This window comes from Triticum aestivum, chromosome 4B, assembly GCF_018294505.1.
Source record: "Triticum aestivum cultivar Chinese Spring chromosome 4B, IWGSC CS RefSeq v2.1, whole genome shotgun sequence".
NCBI lineage: Eukaryota > Viridiplantae > Streptophyta > Magnoliopsida > Poales > Poaceae > Triticum > Triticum aestivum.
Window position 1 is genome coordinate 375,424,819 of NC_057804.1, and position 15,774 is coordinate 375,440,592.

Consider the following 15,774-nt stretch of genomic DNA (forward strand, 5'->3'; position numbering starts at 1 on the left):
ACAGGTAGGGCCGTTGTTTCACATCTGACTGAAGTTACAAACCTGCCCCTATTGAAAATATTTGCCTACATCAACTTCGGCCGAGTTGAGTTTGTTTTGCCGTGCATCGTGTATGAATGGGGGAATGGAGGGAGAAACAGAGGTCCTTCGGACAAGCTTGAATCAAATGTGTTTTTCCGCCCATGTTTGGCGCCCACCGTGTCGGAATGGGCTCAGAGGCGGTCGTGTCACGTCTAATTAAAGTTACTAACCTACCCCTATTGAGAGCAGTGGAAATCGGGCCGATGGATTGTCCGTGTAATGGGTAGACAGTAATTTCCATCCCCCAAACACTTGCCTTCAGGCAGCCGACGTGGGAGTGGACATTTTGCCGCTTCTTTTGAATTTTGGGACAATAAGCATCCACGTTTACCCTGGCAACTAAATTTGAATCCATTTTGTATTCCTATACGAATCTTTATAAATCATTCTATGTGTTTTTATATATCTTCAAAAGCATGACAAATATGTATTCCACTGTATATATGAATATGATTTACAAATGCCTATACTCAAATTCAGACGCTAGAATCCAGTTTAAGGTGAATTCGAATATTTGGAACACTTTATGTCCAACTCAAATGTCACACGCAGCATAATGTGTAGTCCCATTTAGATATGTACACAAGCGATGTATCAAGATTCAAATACCGAGTCAATCAACCAAGATTGTACATAACTAACAGACATATAAACACTTATAGAGTATATGGATCAATAATATCAACTAACATACATAAGCCAGGCCGCTGTACTTTTTTTTTGCTAGAACAACATACTTTTTTTAGCGAAGCTACTACAACATCTTGGCTCTTTCCGATGCGCGCCACTTATGGTCCATCTATACTACTATTATTATTGAATGCACATTCAGTCCGATTGGCATATTTGTAGGTTTGGCACAGCAATCAAAATGAAATGTCCCCAAGTCTTATCAATTAATACAGACTTGTGCTCAAATAAAATTACAAACCAAAGAACAAAAAACAATTATTACATGATCTCTAAAACAAATGGTTTGATTGATTACATGAACAAACAACACAAAGGTTATTCAACGATGAAAAGAACATTTCACCTATGATTTACCAAGTGGGAATTTAATTTCCTTTTTTCCTTCAGGACCTTAACAATGCGGTCAGTCTCAGCTTGCTTCGTTTTGAAATCCACTAAATATTTAATGGTTGTCTTGAGTACTGCTTGTGATTGTGTTGTTTGCTACCTCAACATGTCAACTTCATCTCTAAGTGCAGAAGCAGAAGGAAGTCGCCAATGCAAGGGCGGCTCGTGACGATGCACTGGCTGAAGCAGCGGCCGCCACCAAGCGCTGCGGCGAGGCAGAGGCCAGCTCGAAGGCGCTTCGGGAGGAACTGGTTGCACGCACGCAGCAACTCCAGCAGTTGGAGGACGACCTCAAGGCTCGCGAGGCAAAGCTTGTGAATCGTGACTCCGTGCTGATGATGGTGGGTGTCGAGCAGGTCACGGAGCGCGAGCGCCTAGGCAAGTTGCAGCAGGAGGTGACCGAAGCCAAAGCGGCCTACGCCGAGCATGTCTCCAAGGTAAACGCTCGACTGGATGCCAGGGAGAAGAAGATCTTGGCCGACGCCGAGGCACGAGCGGTGGCAGACCGCACCGCCTTCTCTTCTCTCGAGCTCAAGGCTTGCCAAGCACTAAGCTACATATGCGGGAGGAGTTCAAGGCTCCGCTCGCCATCCCTGACGCGGGCTACACCGAGATTTCCTCCAAGATCACCGAGGAGCTCGAAGGCGTTGCCCATAAGGTGGACGACATCTTGGAGGGGGAGTGTCGCTACCTCTTCTCCGTGGCAGTGACGTGTGTCTTCAGTCACCTCTACCTCCGCGACCCCGGCTTCGACTTTGGTACGGTGATAGGCCCGTCCCTCGGCAGTCCCACGAAGCGACGACGGAAGTTGTGGAGGGCCATGTAGTTGCGCTGCTTGAGAAGTTCACTTGCAGCAGCGACAACGGGCCCATCGAGGTTGAGGTAGGCAGCGGCAACAGCGGCGACGACCCTTCTTCCTGAAGCTTTTTCATTATCCTGCAATAGACCGATCGTGCCCCGCACAGGCGTAAGACTTTGTTTAAATTGGAGATACATTTGATGCTTGTAATGGCTGTTTGAACTTCATAGTCTCTGTTCCGTGCTTGATTTCATTTCTACTTGCCTTTGTGCTTTGCGTCGGCAGGGCCCAGCCCTGCGCATACCTCGGCCGCTGTTGGGATGTTAGGTCACGATGCCTGGACAAAGCCAAGGGGCGAGGGGCTACAGGACTAGTGAGGCTCCCGAGTTGCGATGCTCAGGAGGGGCCCTTGACGCGCAAGCGGCCCGCATGAAGGAAATGTGGGCGATGGCGAGGTTAACTCGGGGCCCTTCCTACCTTTCTCTCGTCAGGGTACACCTAGGGGTCACGCGAGGAGACCAGACACCAAGGACCTTGGTGGGGTGATGTGTGCGGGAGTGGGCCTACGAGCCAAAGCCTGGTTCCTTGGGTTTGTCAGTTCTGCTGGGACTGACCCGAGCACGGGCACCGTGTCCAGCCCCCGCTCGTGTGAGGCCCAGGGGAAGGCTACTAGAAGTGTCACTGAAGAGCCGAGCAGCCATCCTAAGGTTAATGCTGCCCGTCAGGCGCCCTCAGTTGTTTGTCCACCTGCGCGGAGCATGGGGCTTCCACTAGGCGTGGGCATGGCCGAATTGCGATTGTATCCACCAGCGCTGAGCATGGGGCTTCCACTGGGCGCGGGCAGGAGCTCTGTACTAGAGTCTCTGGGGCGTGTACAGCCCTATTTCGTTCGTAAGCATGGCTGGCATGTCACAACTTTGAGGAGGTGTTTTTAGACGCTCGTGAGCCAACGCGGGGCTCAGGAGGTCCTACCTCAGGAGGGTTACGCCTAGTCTTCGGCACGGAGCGCACTTGCGGAACCTGAGTTATGAGGGCGACCTGCGCCGAATGAACGTCCAAAGGTCATTGCATGAGAAGGCTAGACACCAAGGACCCATAGGAGGTGACGTGTATGGGGCCAGCCCGCCAGACAGAGCTCAGTCACTTGGGTTTGCCAATGCTGCAGGGATGGACCCGAGCACAGATGCTGTGCCACGTCTTCTCATGCCACAATCTAAGGAAGAACACCCGGCGCATGGCTCCCGGGGTGGTGAGGCACCAAGATCGCGGTAGTATGAACTGAGCCGCGCACCCTTACTCACCTACCCTCGATGAGCTCATGCGAGGACAAGGCACCAAGGACCCCAGGAGGTGACATGCACGGGAGCTGGCCCGCGAGATAGAGCTCGGTCACTTGGATTTAACAACGCTGCAGGGATGGACCCGAGCATAGATGTTGTGCCAGTCCTTAATCACGAGGCGGTCGAGAGTGGGTTCGTGAGGGCACGACGACGTTCATGGTGACGAAGCACCAAACACGCAGATTAAATCATCAAGAAAATTTCATCAAGGCATGACCAGTTCTGATACATGAGCAAAACGATGCGACTGCAAAGACGGACCCTAGCCAGCCCGAGGATAATGCAGCCCATGGGGCGCCCTTAATTGAACAAACCAAAAAGTCACCTGGCAATGCTGCAGAAGCATCGAGGGAATCGATGAAGTGCACCGCGGAGGCTCGCTCCTCACGAGCCAGACAGCTCCTAAGGTCCGGGAGGCTCGCGGGGGTCTGGAGCCTCGTGAGGCGTCGGCGCCAGGCGCCGGGCCTCATGAGACGCCAGCGAGAGCTGCGCTAACCGCTGGTACGTGGCGCCCGCATTGAGCAAGCCGAAGGGCATGCGGATGTAGTTGCAGGGGAAACTCCCGCTCCGGCCGACAAGCGACAGCCAGAAGAGGTCTTGAGAAGCGGCCCTGTTGAGGCCCAGGATGTTGACACAGACTGCAGCTCGCTGCCCGCGTCGGGAGCGACAGCTAAGTCCGTGGGGCACGTGGGGCGACGCTCGCCATGCATGGCCCGCGCTTCCTAAAGCTCGTCAATCGCCTTGGTGATGAATTCTTGTGCTCTTGGCGCCTCGCGCCTCGTTCCTTGCTTGTGGGGGGCGCGCGTCAAGGCACGCCTCCAAGTGGTGCCCAAACACCTCCCTCGGTGCACTAGTCAGGTCAGACGCTCTCTAGATGGAAGCCCCCAAGCCCGTCTTGAGGGAGGCGTCGGGTGCGCCTTCCTATACGAGAGGAAGGGGCGCCCCGGCGGCAAGCGCAGCACCTGAGGCGTCGCCGGCGGGTTTCTTGGCCTCAGGTCGGATCTTTGGGAGGAGTTGCTTCTTCTTTGCGGAGGAACTTTGGCAGCCCCTACCTACTGCGCCAAATGTCGGAATCGGGGCTCCGTAGACCCAAAACAAGGTTCGAACTCTGGGGCGTGTGCGAAGGACTCCGCTAGGCTACGGCTTGCTGCTCACCGCCCCACGACCTTGCTCCGTCGTGCTTGAGCAAGCGAACGAGGGAAGGGACACGAGATTTACCCAGGTTCGGACCGTCTTGCGGTGTAAGACCCTACTCCTGCTTTGTGGTGGATTGCCTCACGAGGAGGATGAGTATAAACTGGTACAAGGGTGAGTTGCCTCGGGAGGGCGCAAAGATCGATCCCTCTATATGGTGGCACCTAACATATATTTAACTAACCCGGTCCTCTTCTCCCAAAGCTCTAGGCGGGAAGGGATACCACCTCTCAAAAAGAAAAGAAATAGTTATGCTTACTGGCCTTGGGAAATAAGATGGCGTAATTGATGTTGATGAAAGACGGAAGATGAATCGGGGTTGTTTGGTTCTAGGCCTCATTGCCACACTTTGCCACACATTTTTGCCAAGTTTGCCTAAGGTTAATTCATCAAAATGAGAGCCACAAGTTGGCAAATCTGAGGGAATCTTGCCATATTTTTTGCGTGTATGTCATGTGGGGTCCAAGTGTGGCTTGCCTAAAGTATGGCTTGAACCAAACACTCATCTAAGTTAGTCAAACTTGCGTAACTTTAGGTGTGGCAACTTTTGACAAAGTTAGTCACAAACCAAACAACCCTGAAGTATTATAATGGACAACAATACCCGTGTGATGTCACTTTGCTGGATGAGAGTTATATGATTGTATTCTCTTGCATTGTAAAGATGGATTACTAGTACACATTACAAAATTTTAATCTCTGGTATACACTAGTCTGTGCACAACAATGTTCAAATTTTTGAAAGTTCATTAGAAATATGATGGTAAATAACTAAGAGTCCAATGCTCCAAAATATGTCGAAGTGGGTTTCACTTTCAAAGCCCTCGCCGATGATAGTAAAACAGACAAACTAGTAAAAAGATCAGGTCAAAGAACGCTTTGATATCTTTAAAGTAAATTGATGTACGTCTCGTCAGTAACAAAAAAAAGAAATTACTCATCCGTCCTATAATATGCTAAGATGTTATTACAACTAGATGGTATTGCATCTTATATTATTATTACTGTTATGTTATAGTAGGGGATAGAGAGGTAGTTTTAAAGATTTTTCTAGGGCATGCCGTGAAACACGCTTTGTAGAGGCTGAACGTAATTGATATCTTCGTGATTTAATATATTAAAAAAATGTCAGGAAACACAGATAAACAGGCGATAGGCGCGTGTCGTTCACCGGCCAATCGGAGGGTGCACGTCTCGTGCTAAGACGCATCGCATTGGTTCCGTAGATTTTTCAGAAGAAAGAGAGAGACAGAGGGGGAAAAAAACGATGGCAGTCCCGGTTCACCAATTGACGGGTACAGAGGATCCCCGGTTCCCCAAAGCGGTCGTTCCCCATTCTTAAACCTTCCACGACCCTCTCCTCCCTTCCGGCCGTCAGGATTTCGTTCCAGAAATCGAAAGATGAAGATCATTCCGGTGGCTTGCTTGGAGGATAACTATGCCTACCTGTGCGAATCTTGAACCTCGCTTCCCTTGTTGCTTAGCTTCTGCTCAGAGATCCGTTTGAAATCCTGTTTATTCTCTTTTTCAAGGATCGTTGACGAGAGCACCAAGGCGGCGGCGGCCGTCGACCCGGTGGAGCCGGAGAAGGTGCTGGCGGCGGCCAGCGAGGTCGGCGCCTACATCGACTGCGTCCTCACCACCCACCACCACTGGTACGCCATCCATCCCATCCCATCCCATCCCATCCCATCCCATCCCAGCCTAGTAATTCATCGGCTTACTTCCCTTGGGTTGTTAAGAGGGCAACTACTTTCTAGTAGAATTGGGATGTGCTCTGCTTCCTGCTTCTATAGCTCTTGCAGAACAAACCAAGTATAACTGCAAAAGCGGCACTCGTGCAATCATGCTACATGTTCTTATGAAACTCCCAAGATAGAGATGGAGAAATGGAAAAGAAAAGATAAAGCTAATAGCTTGATGCTCTTATTGCTCTGAGGATAACTACAAGGTGAATTAGGGATGTAAACGGAGCGGAAATTCAGTCCGCCCAACACCTTGTCCCTTCGCCGTCTCCTTCTGGACCAAGCTGGGCGTCCTGCTCCTCCGCGCGTCGGTCAAGTCGCTGCACCTGCCTCCGGCCATGGGTCAGGCGTCGGTTGACACCTTCCTGTTGCTGTGTTGCTGACACTTGTGGAAGCATCGGAACGGTGTGGTGTTCTGCGGCCTGCGGCCATCTCTTTCGCTTCTCCTCAAGCGCTGCCGCGAGGACGCTGCTCTGTGGCGTGGAAGGTAGACAGGGAGACGTCGACTCGTGGCTGATCGCCCTTGCAGCTTACCTTGTGCTCTGTCAACCCCAAATCTCTCTGCCTGTTGTCTCTCCCAAAATGATGTAAACATTCTGCCCCCAGGGGGCTTGCCCCTGTTCTTTTAATGAAATGTTTAGGTGGGACACCCCCGTCCCCCTGAAAATTCAAAAAAGAAAAAACCGGGAGCGGAAACGGAAACAGACAGAACTGAGTGTTGCCGCATTTGTTTTCATATTTTTTTAAGGAAGTGGAAACGAATACGGAAAGAGATACTACCGGTAATGAATACAGTGCGGACGCTGATACAAATCCGTATGTTTGCCGGAACTAAAAGACCCCTTGAACGATTTCGAAAAACACAAGCAAACTAACAAGCTATTCCAGTTTATATGACTATAACGTCTTTCGATGATCTCCTTAACCAGCCGCACTACCTGGAGGCACCTGGACAGTGCAGCGAGGATGGGCAGGAGGGTGTAGGCTGGTCTGCTGGGGATAGTGACACGTATAAGGAGACTACGTTAGGTATTAGTGATCTGGATGTTGGGCCACAACATGTGTTTTATTGAGTGCTGGACTGAGCCACATAATAGCCATGAAGAAACGGAAAGTTCCGTATTTATGGAAATGGAATTTCTGCCGGAAAACGCCGTTTCGTTCCGCGTAAGAAATTCCATTTCCGCTTCCATTCCACAATATTCCGTTTCCGTATTTCTTCTCCATCACCGTTTTTCATGGAAAATCCGGAAAGTTTCCACTCCGTTTTCATCCCTAAGGTGAACAGAATATTAGTATGTGCTAAACTATGTTTTCAAGGCGTCGCCTAGGCGTCGCCTAGGCGACGCTTAGGCGTCAGAGCGCTCGGGGACGTCAAGGCGTCGTCGTCGCCTTAGTTTTCTGTCTAAGGCGTCCGCCTTCTGCTGTTGAGGCGTCCAAGGCGTCGCCTAGGCGGATAAGGCGCCGCTTTAGTTGATTTTGGACGCCCTGGACATGCGTGGGCAGGTTGAGCGGGAACCAGCAGCTGGCGCGCGCCAGAAAGAGGAATTGGCGGGAGGGAAGAGAAATTGGGCGGGAGAGAGGGGGTAAACAGAGGCAGGAGAGAGAGGGGAACACACCCGTGACTCCAAATCGAGGGGAAAAGAGAGAGGAGCTCTCTCCTCTCACGCCGCCGGCCCAGATCCGCTACTCCTCCGCCGGCCCCCCCCTGTCCGGCCAAGCTCCTCCTCCACAGGCCCTTCCCCTCTCCGGCCAAGATCCATCTCCGCCGGTCCTCCCCCTCTCCAGCCAAGCTCCTCCGCCATATTAGTACCCCTACCGCCTAATAATAAGTGTCTAAGGCGTCGCCTCGCCTCGCGCTTTGAGCGCCTAGGCGTTGAGGCGCCCCCCCAGCGCCTTAAAGCGCCTGGGCGCCTTGAAAACATAGGTGCTAAACCAACATATATTTGTACGATTCATTAGCAGTCATGTAGAGAACTATACAAAGTAGATCATACATAAGAAATGGCTGAAGAGAAATGAAGTAATAAATTACACAATGATGAAAGAGCTATGTGGGCACTCCACTGAATATGCAGTCTAAGTAATTGGCGTATTCCATTCGTACTACATGTGGCGTTTCTAATACAAATAAAGATTGATGAAGAAAACATTTTGATGCTTTCAGGGTAGCTATCTGGCAGTAGGTAGAAGATAAGTAGTACCCCCTTCGTCCCACAATGAAGACGTTTTTGGAAGCTGTGTTAGCTTTCAAAAACATCTTATATTATGGGACGGAGAGAGTACTCAATATGTGCTAAAAGGTATTATTGAAACTATCTAGTGAGCTGGTAATGATGATTTACTTCATGTGTGCTATAATCGTCAGGTATAGTTGCAATCATGTAGTGAGCTGGTAATGATTATGTATGGTTCTAGGGATCATGCTGGTGGCAATGAGAAGATGAGGCTGCTGGTGCCAGGGATTAAGGTCTATGGGGGATCCATGGACAATGTTAAAGGCTGCACTGATCAGGTGGAAAACGGAACTAAGTTATCCATTGGGAAGGAAATTGAGATACTGTGCCTACATACGCCATGGTATGAGTTGTTACCTTCTTGCCATGTAACATAGTTCTCACCTCCTCATTAGTTTTCTTATATGATTAGTATGGTTTCTATTTTCTGTATCACGTAAGCTTTAAAAGATAAGAAATAAAACCTTTTTGTGTATAAGGACACTGAATTATTCACAGATGTGCATCCACTTGAATAAATAAACCATATAATAGCACAACTACTTCATGGATTTTACTAGTATTACTGATTTGAATGGTGTTGGAACCTTTTGTATGTTTGCTCTGTGAATTATCAACTTTGTTATTTTCTTGATTTGGTGGTCCTTACGTTTTTATATTTCCAACAGTCATACAAAAGGTCATATTAGCTACTACGTTACTAGCAAAGAGGAGGAAGACCCAGCAGTATTTACTGGAGACACCTTGGTTAGTATACACATCACACAATAATTGCTCTTCTCCATGTTAAATACCTGACCATTTTTCGAAGCGCAGTTCATTGCTGGTTGTGGGAGGTTTTTCGAGGGTACGGCAGAGCAAATGTACCAGTCCCTTTGTGTTACACTGGGCTCGCTGCCTAAGTCAACTCGTGTTTACTGTGGCCATGAGGCAAGTTTCTTAGCTCTTTCTGGACCTTCATTTTTGACAAATATGAATCTTCAGTGAAACTTATATACTCAAAAGTGTAGCAAATATATTCCTTAATTAGTTGTTCGGTTCTGTGTGTTTCTGTTACATGTGTTCAACATCGACAAGTGGTAGTTTAGCTATCATGCCACTCTCTACATCCTCTATGCTATTCCCTTGATTGTTTTGGCCTCCTTTTAAACTTGAGTTATAGAAGATGACATTTGCTTTAGATTCTGGAGTGCATGTGAAAACATGAATTCTGAATGAGGTTAGTATACGGATCCTTAACTAAAATATAACATCTTATACATTTTCTGTCTGGCTCAAATTGTTGCAATCTGGCTTCCTATGTTATGTAAAAAGTGTTCATGTTACAGTGTCACACTATTCTTTCTAAAAAACATCCTGAAAACACCTTTGCCATTAACTCCATGTGTGCGCCCAACAATAATTGTGTTATGTGTTGCTAATATGATATGCTTGAACAGATAAGTGATGTATACTCTGCTCTTATTATTTCATCGTGTCTCACAGTACACTGTAAAGAGCCTACAATTCATGCTGACAGTCGAGCCAGAGAACGGAAAAATGAAGCAGAAACTGGAATGGGCTCAAAAGCAGCGTGAAGCAAATCAACCGACGGTTCCCTCAACTATAGGAGATGAGTTTGAGATAAACACCTTCATGCGTGTTGATCTGCCTGAAATACAGGTCCGTAAAGCACACCCGCTAGTTACTGTGCTTCTAGATGATACCATCTTCTGTAATTCGTAGTGCCAGTTTTAGATAGTAACTTGTCACCTCACAAATAAGAACTACCACATCAGGAGTCTCTTAATTTCAATTTTATTAGCTGTACAGTTTCAGTCGTTTCTTTTCTTCCTCACCAGTTTTTGCTCATCTGGTCTCTTTGGTTTTTTTGTTGCATTGCACTCTTGCGCCATCTCAGACAGTTTCTTGTAACACAAACGACACACGTTTGGTGACTGTATCCTTGATTCTGCAGGCAAAATTTGGTGCCAAGTCGGCAGTTGAAGCGCTGAGGACGGTCAGGAACATCAAGGATACCTGGAAAGGTTGATAAACGCAGCTGCCACTCATACTGTAGGTCCTGCTGCTGCTTCTTGTTTTAAGTTTGCGAGGCCTCTTAAAGTTGGCTGATGCAGTAATTGTTACGGTGTAGGTGGCGTTTACAGCCGTGCGATGCTTTGAGAGTGGTAACGAGCTACATACGTGTTAAGAAGGTAATATGCCAGTGTTTCCTTTAAGAAAAATATAAGAGAAAGGAGTCCAGTCTGCTAATATGCTTCGGTATCAATCAGAAAACAACTGTTGTGGCATGTTAATTACTACTGGCATGTTATTTCTTGGCAAAACAAAAAAAAATATGTTGTCCTGTGGCAGAATGTCTTGTGTATATCTGAAGTCTGTGATGGTTGGAACTTGCATACATTTGATGATGAGCAACCTCAGGTGTCTGACTAAGGTTAGATAGAAAAGAGATGCTAGTTGTAATTATTATTCTAAAATAATACTATCATTTCCCCGCTGACGTTGAGCAATATAATGGGAGTCGAGGACACGACGTGAAGACGTGAAATGGACGGAGTGAACTTGCTGGAGCTGGGTTCGTCCTTCATTCTCGTCTCTTCTCCCAAGGAGAATTCGACTTCACCATGAACGGCTGGGCCGAAGAGCCGGCGAACTGGCTGAAGCCCAGCCGGCTAAGGGGCAACTTGGGCGGAGCGAACGGTCCGAAAGTGGCCGCTGGATCGCCTGCATCACTTGTCTGCGGCGCTTCTGAGACGGTGACCTTTGCATCGTCGTCGGCCGCTCTGGTCACCTTGGAGATGTCCTCAGCGCCCGTGTAACCAAACATGTGCTTGGCTCTCTCCAAGAAGGCGGGCGTGCCCATGAGCATGACGAGGCTGAGCAGGTCGTCCGTCTCCAGCTTGCAATCCGGAAACGGCCGCTCGGCACCGGACGACGGTGACGTCGTGCGGGGCGAGGTGGTGGCGGCACCTGAGGGGTAGTAGGTGGCAGCGTTGGGGGTGAAACCGTTCCAGTAGGAGGCCGGCGAGGGGTTGTGCCTGCCCCGAGTGTCACAGTCGAGGATCTTGAACTCGGTGGCCAGCCTTGCTTTGAGCCCTGCGTGCCGCACGAAGCGCCGGAGGCTGTCCTGGTACGTGTGCCCCCCCTGCACCTGCGGATGTTGCTGCACCAAAACTTGCTTCAGTTCCCACGCACCCATGATTGTTACTCATATACAGTAGGATCGAGTAGTAGTTGAGAGCATCTGGGGCTTTTATATTTTACATACATAAACGACGGTAGCTTGCCCATCTCGGAAGGCAGGCGGCGGCAGCGTCACCGGCGTTGCCCGACCAGCGCCATCGTTGTAACTGAGCTTCCTGTTCAGCTCCCTGGCACCACCAGGTTCCCTTGTCGCTGCTGCGAATCCTGTGGCCAGCGCCATCACGTCAGCATTCACCAAACGTTCTCTTTGGATGTCGTCTCCTCGACCAGACACATTACCTTTTCTTGCTCTCTTTACGGGCGATGGCGTGCTTTTGATCTGGTGTTTCTTCTCGCCGGCCTTCTTCCTCAGCGGCGTGATGCTGGGCCGCTGCTGTGCAGGTGTAACGGCAGCATCGCCGCCTTGTTGATCTCTCGCTGCGTTGCTGGGCCCGGCGTCGAGTTGCTTGTGACGCCACGCCAGCAGGTCCGACTCGGAGTACATCCGGTTCTTCTTCAGAGACTGGAAAACCTGCCTGGCTTGATCCAGCAACGCCACGGCCTGCACCAAAAACAAACATTCATTCATTCTGGCATGCATGCAACGTACTGTATAGTAGTATGGTTGGTTAATTGAGGAATGAACGACCGATTAACCTCTTTGTAAGGTATGGTGTCCTGGCTGTTTATGGACATTGCCTTCTGGAACACAATGTACACATCCTTCTGCACATGAAGATCATGGAACCAAATGCTCATTTTTCTATCCATCTATCCATCTATAAAGAAAGAAAGAAAGAAAAGAAACAGGAGAAACAATGAATGAGACGGGCTGACCTCGAATTGCTCTAGTGTCTTGTACGTGCCATCTGTGTTCTTCTGCCTTAACGTCGCAAAATCGCCAGGCCTCTCTACCCGTTCCGCGCAATCACCCACCTGCACCAGCACCAGCACCAGCACCACCATGTCAAGATGAAACAAGAAATGTGTCAACGTTGTTTCCATCTATAAATCGCGAGGGGAAATTTCAGAGCCTGCATGGTTTACCTGGATGTCATCCGGCATCGCAAACAACTCGAGTCTGTCTCTCCTGCAACGGGACAAAGAAAACGCATGTAAAGAAGACCTTCCAGGTTCGCGCTTGTGCTCCCGATACACAACACCACAGCCCGACCAACAAGAAAGAGATGCTTGAGTCCCTTTCTTTAGCCAAGCCACATGATTTCCACAATTTCTCTTTTTTGCTCTTCACATGAGTTCCATCCAATGGCTATGTTTCGCCTTATCCCCCTAAACCCTTAACTTCCTATATTTCCTGCCCTCCTCGTCATTCAGCTCTCCGGTTGCCACTATCACCCTCTTCTCCCAATATCCGATCACTTTTGTTGCCGCATCATTTGCTCCTCAACCCGCTCTTTGACCCCACCCATCCCATAGCTAGTCACGCAGCCCCCTTCCCCTCCTCACCTTGCTCTCTACATGACCCCTCCCCCCCTCCTCTCCGCACACGCACACAAACATCTCTCTATGTCCAGGTGGTGGCAGCTCTTCTCCCGCGCCAATGCCCCCAGCCCCAGGCCTCTCTTTACGGCCATCTCCTTACCGCCGGTTGTGAGCTCCACCTCATGCCACTAGAGGGGAGGAGGAAGAAACAAGGTGATTTGAATTTTAGAAAATTCCAGTCACACGAGCTCTATTCAAACCGAAAGGGGTCTTGCCGTAGCACAATTGCATTTTTTTTCTTAAAATCCTAGTAACCTCCTTTAGCCGCATGCTTTCCATTCAATGGTTATAATTCGTTTTCTTCACCTAACCCCAACTTTCCTTATCACATCCTCATCTTCTAGCTCTCTTGCCGCGGCCCTTTCCTCCCCCATCTACGGCCACTCTCTCATCAACGCAACCTCGCTTGTGCTGTAGCAAAACCGGAAAAGAAAAGATATACACATAGTCCCAAGCTTACAGCTCCAGCATGTTGAGAATGTAGTCGATGATCTGCTCCGACGTCGCGCCCTTGCCTGACATGTTATCTGAAACAAAATTAACTGGATTCACGCATGCACACACAGGCAGCAGCATATGCCATGAGAAAACGAGGCGGTGATCACGTACCAGTATATGCCGCATCGATCTCTTGGCCACACGAAGCTTCTCCCTGTAACTTGTGAAGAAAGAAAGATGTAGATGAATGAACAAATCAACCGGGAGAGAGAAAACAAATTCATAGCTTTGATGGAAATTTTTACCTGGATTTCGTCATTCCTTTTTCTCTTCCCTTGCGCGGCGCAGGAGAAGCTATTCCGGATGATGTGCCAGGGATCTAGGATGCAGCCACCGTCCTTGTCATCATTCTTCTGCTCCTCGAGCTTGAGCAACCTGGCGCTTCGCCTCTTCCCTTTTCCAGACATCTTCTTCTTCTTCTTGGTTTCTTCTTCCTTCATGGTCGTTGTATCCAACAAACAACAAGAGGAATAGGTGATGTGAGCCTGAGATGCGCTATAACTTAATGTACCATGCTACGGTGGTTACTTTTCCAGATTGTATGGCCCTGTAAATCTTTGAATGCTGTTCCTGACATGCAAATTTTTATTTTACGTGGGCACTTTAAAGGGTTGCCAATCCTGTTTGACAGATTGTGCACATAGCAGCAATTGCATTGAAGCAGAAACAATCTGGAGTTTGCCTCTGAAATCGTCTTAGAATGGCTGAGCCAGTTACAGCTTGGCTGTAAAAGCTTGTGCCCGCGTGTTGCCAACTTACCATTAGTAGCTGCTTCCCATATGTGAACACTTGCCTTCTGCAATCTGAAATTAATCCTTGTACACTGTGTAGAACGCGAAAGAATCTGCTAAGAGCATCTCCAACAAGCGCGCAACCGCGCAACGCGCTAAATTATTTTTATAGTGTCGAAATAGCTTTTTTGCTTGCAGCAGGGCGCTTGCTCTAGCAGGCGCGGCAAAATATGGCGTGATGCTATAGCTCCAGCAGGCGCGCTAAATTTACACAGTGCGCGCCCAGCACAAACAACATTTCGCACTCAAAATAGAATCAAGAAGATCAAACACACAAAAAATAAATCAACAATAAATAGTTCAATTTATTACAACTCAAACAAATAGTTTATCTTCCAGCACAACAAATAGTTCACCAAATTCATCCACAAAATATAAAGTTGAAGCAATACATACCTTGCAAGCGTTTTGCCAAACACCTTGTGGGCGCCGAGCTGCAAACGGCTGTCGGGCGCTGTTCGTCGGAGGAACGGTGTGCTCAAGGGGTGGCGGCGGGGAGAGAAGGTGGAGGAAGCAGCGGTGGCGCGCGGGGATAGGCGGGGGAAGCGCCAACGGGTTACCGGAGCGAATGAGGAAGGTGCGGGCGGCGCCGCCAGCGCCTAGAGGTCTCAGATCTGGCTGTTGGTGAAGCTGCGCGCGGGATCGGACGCAGCAAATACACCGCATGCGGTGCCGTTTTCCTCTGCGCACGCGATTATTGCGCGGCTGCTGGAGCGTTTTTTTCAGCGCGTGGCTAAGATAGCATGCCTGTTGGAGATGCTCTAAAGGCATCTCCAACGCCGAAGCCCAAATCTCCTATGGTCCGGACATTTTTAGGCCACTAACACAGCCGTTCAAATTGGGCCTGATCGACCGGGCGTTGAAATCCCCCAATCCCAAATCCGGAGGGAGTCCATACGTCCGTCACTTCAGACTTGACACCCCAGTACCATCCAAAACCCTGCACGGCACACTGCTCCGCCTACATGCATTGACGCCCGACGGGCCAAGGACCCCAAATCCGGGAGGGAGTCCAGACGTCCGCCACTTCAGACTTGACACCCGGTACCATCCAAAACCCTGCATGGCACACTGCTCCACCTACATGCATTGATGCCCAACAGGCCGACGACCCCCCCCCCCCAAACCCTAGTCCACCCATTTCCCCGCTGCCGCCGCAGAGAGAGGGGGGAGGCGTCCAACGCTCGTGTGGCTGCCTAAGAAAAAAGGAGGCGCTCGCCGCTCCTCACTCCATGCGGATTTACTCAGGAGTCGCGCGCCCCTTGTGCAAAAGAGGAGGAGGCGCTCGCCACCGGTCACATGCTCGAGTCAAAGTCAAGG

General features: G+C 49.5%; 2 protein-coding genes across 4 annotated transcripts; one reads left to right on the forward strand and one right to left on the reverse strand.

The window, feature by feature from the left end:
• Positions 1–5,737: 5,737 nt before the first annotated feature.
• Positions 5,738–10,894, forward strand: LOC123092230 (hydroxyacylglutathione hydrolase cytoplasmic). Of its 3 annotated transcripts, none has more exons than XM_044513934.1 (8): positions 5,738–5,942; positions 6,027–6,149; positions 8,658–8,819; positions 9,145–9,223; positions 9,293–9,406; positions 9,962–10,138; positions 10,434–10,535; positions 10,611–10,894. In XM_044513934.1, the coding sequence occupies exons 1-7, from the start codon at positions 5,896–5,898 to the stop codon at positions 10,506–10,508; spliced, it is 777 nt and encodes a 258-aa protein (XP_044369869.1). In that variant the 5' UTR covers positions 5,738–5,895; the 3' UTR covers positions 10,509–10,535; positions 10,611–10,894. The 3 variants fall into 3 exon arrangements, with proteins under 3 accessions (XP_044369869.1, XP_044369870.1, XP_044369868.1); XM_044513935.1 differs by having other exon boundaries at positions 10,434–10,531; positions 10,606–10,894; XM_044513933.1 differs by having other exon boundaries at positions 10,434–10,531.
• Positions 10,895–11,675: 781 nt separating this feature from the next.
• LOC123092229 (bromodomain-containing protein 7) lies at positions 11,676–15,162 on the reverse strand. Its single transcript, XM_044513932.1, has 9 exons — positions 14,851–15,162; positions 13,909–14,097; positions 13,775–13,817; positions 13,626–13,692; positions 12,710–12,752; positions 12,500–12,598; positions 12,320–12,388; positions 11,963–12,224; positions 11,676–11,887 (listed from the first exon to the last, which is right to left on the reverse strand). Exons 1-9 carry the CDS (start codon positions 15,118–15,120, stop codon positions 11,733–11,735), a joined length of 1,197 nt encoding a protein of 398 aa, XP_044369867.1. The 5' UTR covers positions 15,121–15,162; the 3' UTR covers positions 11,676–11,732.
• Between the last annotated feature and the right edge of the window lie 612 nt (positions 15,163–15,774).